Source organism: Echinococcus granulosus (assembly GCF_000524195.1).
Source record: "Echinococcus granulosus chromosome Unknown EG_S00135, whole genome shotgun sequence".
NCBI lineage: Eukaryota > Metazoa > Platyhelminthes > Cestoda > Cyclophyllidea > Taeniidae > Echinococcus > Echinococcus granulosus.
Window position 1 is genome coordinate 25,849 of NW_020170515.1, and position 7,396 is coordinate 33,244.

The following is a 7,396-nucleotide window of genomic DNA, read 5'->3' on the forward strand; positions in this document are numbered from 1 at the left end:
TGGCCATGTACGACACCAGATGGGCTAGCTTTTGAGCTGTGCTAGTAGACCTAGTACCTTTTGTATGACGAATATATATGTACATATTCTACCGTCTTCAGAAATGCCTCAGAGAGCTATAATAGAGGTGCGCGGGGCCGCCAGAGTGGCACGCCCTATTTACGTTTTTCTTATAAACTGATGCTTTCAAATTCCCCATTGATACTCAAAGCACTGTGATAACTGAGCACCTACTATATTCGTTACATATATTTTTAGTAGACGAAAACCAAAACTTGTGTTGCAGCTTTACAATGGAAGCCCACGATAAAACCTTGGCGACGCCGGCAGGCAAGCAGAGCCAGTACTTGCCTTCAAATGAGGCACCACATTCGTTTCTATGTTCGACTTAACGGCTTTCCTTACCGCGTCAAATTGCACGTTGATAGTCACCAGCCATATACGTGACAAATTTAAATTAGCTCATAGTGCAGTCAAATAGTACAGAAGGCCAATTTGTCCGATAGGCTCCTTAAGCGTGAAATGTCCCAGTGAATCCTAACCGATATGAACCGAGTTGTCAAAAGATGCCTTGGGAGTAAAAAACCATGTACGTGCTTGCAAATGCATGTAAAAAAGGTATGTTTTGCAATTATTCCTATATTTTATAGGCCAAAATATTGAGATCAAATATCTGATTTTTCTCTACTATAGAGTGTAAGCTCACTGCTTCGTTTTTTTATGGCATAATTAGCTTGACTTTTCTAAAGCAATAACAGTTTTTGCTTTTTAGTTTCAAAAACGACTCCATTATACCTTGTTCTGGAAATATTTGTTTTAGTTTGTATATCTGGCAGTCCTCACTTTGACCTGAGTTGATTGTCTTTGAAATGGGTGATATTCCAGTTGATGATAGAGAGTCACGTCTTCTATCTGAAATTGGAGGACATTTCGCACCCTTTGAAAATGCAAGTTGTCAGTTAGTGCACTGTTATCTTCGCTATCGTCCCCATGAATTACTTTGGTACAACGTTTCTTGAGTCTTTTATTGTGGCAACACTAGTTTAAGATGGGAGTTGTACTGCCTTTCAAATTGCGCATAATATTCAAAGTCGTTTATTAAAGCATTTTCTTGGCGAGTCAAGATTTTGGGAACGTCGTTTTTAATTTGGGCTTTCTACTAGAATACTTTCGAAACGCAGAGGCCTACTAATTTTTTGCGCATTCTTTGGGGGAAGTTTTCAATGTGCTTTTTGTACAGCAATCTCCTCCCGTTTGTCTTTTGATTTGCTAGTTTCCGTTTCAGGCTTGTTTTCATTTGCACTAACGCATATCTTCTAAATGTACTTAGGCTCTTCCTAGTTTGCCTATCAGCATAAAACGCTCCTCAGGAGAGGGGATGGACATAGTTACAGTCCAGAAGAAGACGCGAACTGAGGTAGTCACTGAGCAAAAGTGTTATGTTGAGGCGTTCAGTCAATGGAATGAGGACGACCAAGTTGATTTCCTTTGCCAACTGCTTTCCCGCATGTCACACGCACAACACTCTCAGATCAATAGACTCCTGGAGCCCCTGCTCCAATGTGACATCGTCACAGCCCTACCAACTCGCGGTGTGTCAAATATATCAGCTGACATCCTTTCCTACCTCGATGCAACCTCCCTTCTAGCCGTCGAATTGGTATCCAAGGGCTGGCAGACTATTGTTGTCCGCTACCAACTTTGGCGCAAGCTGATCTCGCGACGCATTGAATCCGATCATATGTGGCGCGGGCTTGCCGAGCGTCGCGGTTGGCTCTCATTCATCAGTTTGCCTGACCCAACTATTCTCTCATCACTCCTGGAACAGCGTCTGTCCTTGTTGAACTGCGGACAGGCACCGAAACGGGGACTAGAGTTCCCCCCAATCAAGTTCTCCACTCAGGCACAGCAACCGACTCCGTTTGGCGACAACTGGAATTTGCTACCAGCTTCCCTCACCTCAACAGCAGTTGATGCGGTGGTGACTGCCGCTTCCCCTACGCCTACCTATTCTCAGTCTTGTTCCCATGAGAAAATGATGCTTGCACATCGCTTCTATAAGCAACTTTATCCTCGTATTATTCGTGACATTCGTGTGAGTTTACTTAATTGGATTAAACTCATTTTTGACATGGTTTTATTGTAGTGCTAAAGAATGTATCCAATTGCCTCATTTATTGCGGGGTCAGGTGACTGGCCTATCTCATGTAAATTCGCTTTTATGGTAATGTGAAGGCACTAGGATCGTTCGAAATCGTGGATTACTTTTTCCTTACTTTTGCGCACAACCTTTCTGCGGAGAGATTGTCGTACTTTTAGTGTCCTTAATAGGTAAGTATGGAAGTAATTTTTGCCCAACAGCTTTTAGCTGTCTCTTGTCAGCCGAATTACCGGCTTTCTTAAAACTCTGTTCCATGTCTTTAAACCCAAATTCGTTTTGTGTTAACATACACTTTCACCGCTTCTTAATAACACCCTCGTATACCGCCCCACCAAGTGGTCGTAAATCACCGGTTAACGGGGGATCTAGCTCCCACTCTGAGCCACTCCGTGTGGTCATGAGGAGTCTTGAGTTCTGGAAATTTTCACAGTGTGACTTCAATATTGGAGCGAATGTGAGAAATCAGGACTTTTGGAGTACCCTTTCGGAATTTAGTATGTTCACACACACAGTAAGAGTTCTCAAAGGCACCACGGGTATGCATACTGGCTCTTCGTTATTTTTGCTCAGTTTCGCTCGCTCTCTTTAGTCTCTATTCCTTCAGTGATTAGTGGTTGTGCCGTTGACTAGCGTTTTCTCGACTGGGGTTCAGTAAAGTGGCTAAACCCAGTTCCAGCTACTCCGTACCAGCTTTATCCGCTTCGGACAGCGCTGATTCCCCATAACTGCAATCCCCATAGCTTGTTAATTACTTCCTGTTTTTCGTTAATAGACATTTGAAAATAGCTCTTTTACAATCGTGTCGGTTTGACATACTAGGGCATGAATGAAAGTAGCTGAACGCTTCAGTTGGCTTCTCTTTCCTTCTCATGAAACGAGCTCAACCATTAGAGTTCATCTTCCACCAATTAACCTCGATGTACTTTCAACTTTTACTTGCTGGTATTTCTTTAGCCGCAGCCCTCACACTTACTGTTGGCTGCCTTTTTTAACCAGATTCTATTGCCTTTAAACCTCCTTTTGGATATGTGTTTCTTCTCATTCTCGATGTTCTGTAAGTGTGGTCCCAGTAAAGCATCCTGTGAGATCAAAGGTGGCCGTGTGCCATTTTTAGTCGCGTCCTCCAATTATCTACGTAATAGTCACTGCCTAGCGTGCATTCGTGGGCGAATTCCGTGTACTTTTTCGCCTCTGAACTTTTTACTGACGCGTACACTCAGGTGACCACTCAGGTCAGAGCTGCCGACCGCATTACGCATATCTCCTTCTCCGCGTTTACTTCCTACTTGTCATACCTTAACACTACGTGTGACTCGCTGCGTGGGCTGACAGTGGTTGATGTATGTGCCAGGACAACTCTTGTCTCACAAGACTTCAAATTTAAAAACTGTTTTAGCGCATCAATGACAACTGGAATCACGGTCGTTTCCGGCTTACCCGTATCCGATGTCACAGTGACACCTCCAAGGGTGTCTACTGCCTGCAATACGACTCGGAGAAGATTGTCTCAGGCCTGCGTGATGATACCATCAAGGTGTGGCGCCGTGTGGGCACCTCGTCAACCAACCCAACCTTCACCACCTTCGCTGCGGGTGATGTTCCCGCTGCCACAACGTCGGCAGAGTCAATAACTACGGCGGAGGGACGCGCCGAGAGAGCGGAGGGCGGCGCTACGGCAGCGACCGAAAACGAAACCTCTCAGTCTGAATCCGACGGTTACCAATGTACACAGGTTGGATTCGTTTTTTCGCAGAATAGAAGGAGAGTGAATAGAGGAGGGTAACAATATCACTTACTCCTTCTAGGTGCTGCGAGGTCACACCGGGTCTGTGCTCTGTCTGCAGTACGAGGGCAACCTGTTAATTAGCGGTTCCAGTGACTCTAAAGTGCGCATCTGGGATCTCTCCACAGGCGAATGTCTTCACATCCTTGACAAACACTACGAGGCTGTGTTACATCTACGCTTTCGAAATAATGTTCTTGTCACGTGTTCAAAGGTGAGCTTGCTTTACCTCATTTTCACTCGCCTCTGACTTGTCTAAACTGTCCTAAGTATCTTAGCGTCAGTTGATCCCCTTTAGGCTTGCTTTTACACATTTTCCATTGATTCAGTATAGGAGATAATTGCCTTGTTCTTTCAGTTCGCTTGTGTGTATCTTCCGGTGTCAGCTCGTTTCTGTTTTACCCACTCCTTGTTTGATTCGTTCAGAGGTGTGGTCTGATTACGCCGCTTTCGGCACATTTTGACCGCGGTGCTGTGTCGCCGCCACCTCGTGCGCTTCATTTTCACATAAATCTTAATTACCTCGGTCTAGGCGAGAGGCGGTAAACGGCAAGTGGTTTTTGGGTAAACATTAATTATGTTAAATTTAATTTAGCCTTAATATGACTGAACCCGTATTGTGCCGTGGGAGGCACTGTTCACACGCCATGTGTCCTCATTTTACAACTTCTCCCCCACCTTGCCATTTCTCCCATGCTCCCTCTCCTCCATTCCCATGTTTGTTGATGGATGAACTTCTTCGGCGCCATTAGGTACTTTGAGACCAAGCTTAACTGTTTTAACGTCTGTTATGTGTGACGCCCCTATTTTATTACCTGTACTCCCAGTTTGAGTTGACCTTTTGCATGCAATCGTGTTGGAAGTAGATCGATTGACTTTAAAACAATAAAATAGGTGCAAGGTGATCCTGATCTGTGAGGATAATTGCACTTTTTGCCTTTCGGCTCGCAGTAAAATCGGTCAAAAGAAGTCATGGTCACGCTTTCAAGCAGTGCAAAATGAACTTGACCGTAGTGATTCACTTTCATCTTGTGATTGTTAACAGTGTGTGCGTATACCTCTATGCTTGTGTAGGATCGTAATATCGCCGTTTGGGACATGGACGCGCTTCCGAAGGAGATTCACCTCCGTGTCATCCTCTCCGGTCATCGCGCAGCTGTCAACGTGGTGGATTTTGACGAGCGCTACATTGTCTCAGCTAGTGGCGACCGCACCATCAAGGTAGGTAAAAATTCTTGAGAAAGACTTTTGTCCGAAATTGCGGCTCCTTAGAGCGTGTTGTAGGACCTTCTAGTCTGGAAGTAGCCTCATGGACACTATTACCATAGGTTAAACAGATGGGTTCGTTTTCTGTGCACTTCCACGATAGCTACACATCGATCGGGCCTTCCAAGCGGTTAGTAAATGTTTATATCAATGAGCGCAAAGGCTGTGACCTGGCAACCGCCACGGTTGAGGTCATCATTCCCGCTTTAGCCTGAACATCCTACCATCGCACTGTGGATAAGGTTAGATATGCGGGAATTGGGATTTGACGCTTTAGTTTTCACTGGCAATCAACTTCTCTCACTACCATGGTTGCTTATCAGTGCCTTAATGATTGGTGTCTGGGATGGACTGGTCCAGACGTAAGACAAGTGCGTAATGGCACTCGTAATGGGACATACTTGTCACCTACAACCTTTCTTTCACCTATCCGATTTCATTTGAACATGCCTGGTATGCGCCTCCACAGAAATTTGAAGGTTTCCGTCAGGCGTAGTTCTAGAAAGGCCTGAATTTTTGTCCACTTTGGATGTTACTCCCTCGCAACGGAAATGAAAAGTGGGTGAAAAATTATGAAAGGCTGTTTTACTACCCGAATCTTTAGGTGTGGCAAACGGACACATCCACGACGAGTCCTGTGCGCACGCTCTCCGGTCACCGAAGGGGCATCGCATGTCTGCAATACCGCGCGCCTTACGTCGTCTCGGGCTCCTCCGACTTCACCATCCGCATTTGGGCCATCGAGACGGGTGTCTGTTTCCGCGTCCTCGAGGGCCACGACGAACTCGTGCGCTGCATCCGCTTCGACTCTAAACGCATTGTCTCCGGAGCCTATGATGGGTGAGCTCTTGTATTCCTCCTTTCCATCTTTTAGGTGCTTATTGGTGGAGCGAAAGAACTTTATCACCCGACAGCGTACAACTAAACTTGTTTATCACACAGTGCTTTGAAAGGGCGGTAAATCTAGAGGCATCGGGCATCTTATATCAACTGACACAAGACCCCACTGTGGCCTATTCGTTCAGAGTTCAGAATACGTGTTTGATCCTCTACTTATTATTAGCATCGTCACTTGTTGTTGAGGCAAACGTAGTCTGTCTGCCCGGTTGAAGATAGCGTTTGCTGATGTCTCGAACTGTTTAAGTTGCTGTACGGCTTGACGGTTTGGAAGCTATCCACCAATCATAACTAAGATGGCGTGCTTATTGGCATGATAGATCTTACCAACACTTCGTGCATACCTTGAGATGAATGAATTCGTTTTTTTTTCACGCCCCATCGTCAGCTCAAGTCCTCCACTTGAGAGATTAGGATTGTCTGTTAGAGTGAGATTGGTAAGGTTGCGGAAAGGCTTTACGACCCTTCCCGTTTGAAAAAATTCCCAACTGTCTTTAGTCTTCTGCCGCTCTCTTTTCCATTTTTACGACGCTGTTATAAATCAGTTGGTAGTTTTCGCATCAACACATCTACACCATCGGTTTCGGGGAAAAACTGGAACTGGGGTGGGAAGGCACTGCCGCAGTTGTTCCTCCACACATTCTTTCCTGTGTCGTTGTCACTGGGGAATGCGATTTGATGCAGTAGTTTAGGCAGATCGCCTGGAAAGACTTCTTTGAATCCGGAAATCCACCGGTTCAGTGGTGATTCGAGTCATTAAATAATCGAAGTGACTGCTGCTTCATAGACGAAGTTTGGTAGGTTGTTTTAACGCGTCAATTTGAAGGCCCGCAGAGGGAAATCGACCCCACCACCATCTTGATTGAACTAAAAGATCCTAAATCTGCTTTATTGCTCTTCTAAATTCAACTACCCTGTTCACATCCCGATTCCGCGCAATCGGTCATCGTAAACTGACCATGACCTCGGGTAGACGAATCTGGTTGTCACATAAACATGGGGCTGGTGGTGAACTTGTTAGTCGGCATTCACTTTCTCCCACAGTCACTAACGCAACCCTACTCTGGGAACATTTCGTGAGAAGAAGATTGCGGAATACTTTTGTGAGATATGACCGGGTTTTTCCCCGCCCTCACTGTTTCTGGCTTGAAAGGCGTCGCTGAGACCTCTGTTAACACGCGCGCACACACATTAAATGCATGCGTTTCTTCGCGTGCTCCCGCCTACAGGTCATTCTCCTTTAGGTGTAGTAATTAGTCCCTTTCCCCCCCCCCCCCCCCCCTCCTCCA

General features: G+C 45.7%; 1 protein-coding gene across 1 annotated transcript; it reads left to right on the forward strand. All coding sequences in view use genetic code 11, as the record gives it.

Annotated features, from left to right (window-relative positions):
• Positions 1-1,378: 1,378 nt before the first annotated feature.
• On the forward strand, positions 1,379-6,054 carry EGR_09165 (F-box/WD repeat-containing protein; the record flags this gene model as incomplete). The annotated part of the gene is made up of 6 exons (XM_024498414.1): positions 1,379-2,095; positions 3,304-3,501; positions 3,558-3,893; positions 3,967-4,158; positions 5,019-5,165; positions 5,815-6,054. The coding sequence occupies 6 exons, from the start codon at positions 1,379-1,381 to the stop codon at positions 6,052-6,054; spliced, it is 1,830 nt and encodes a 609-aa protein (XP_024347157.1).
• Positions 6,055-7,396: the final 1,342 nt, after the last annotated feature.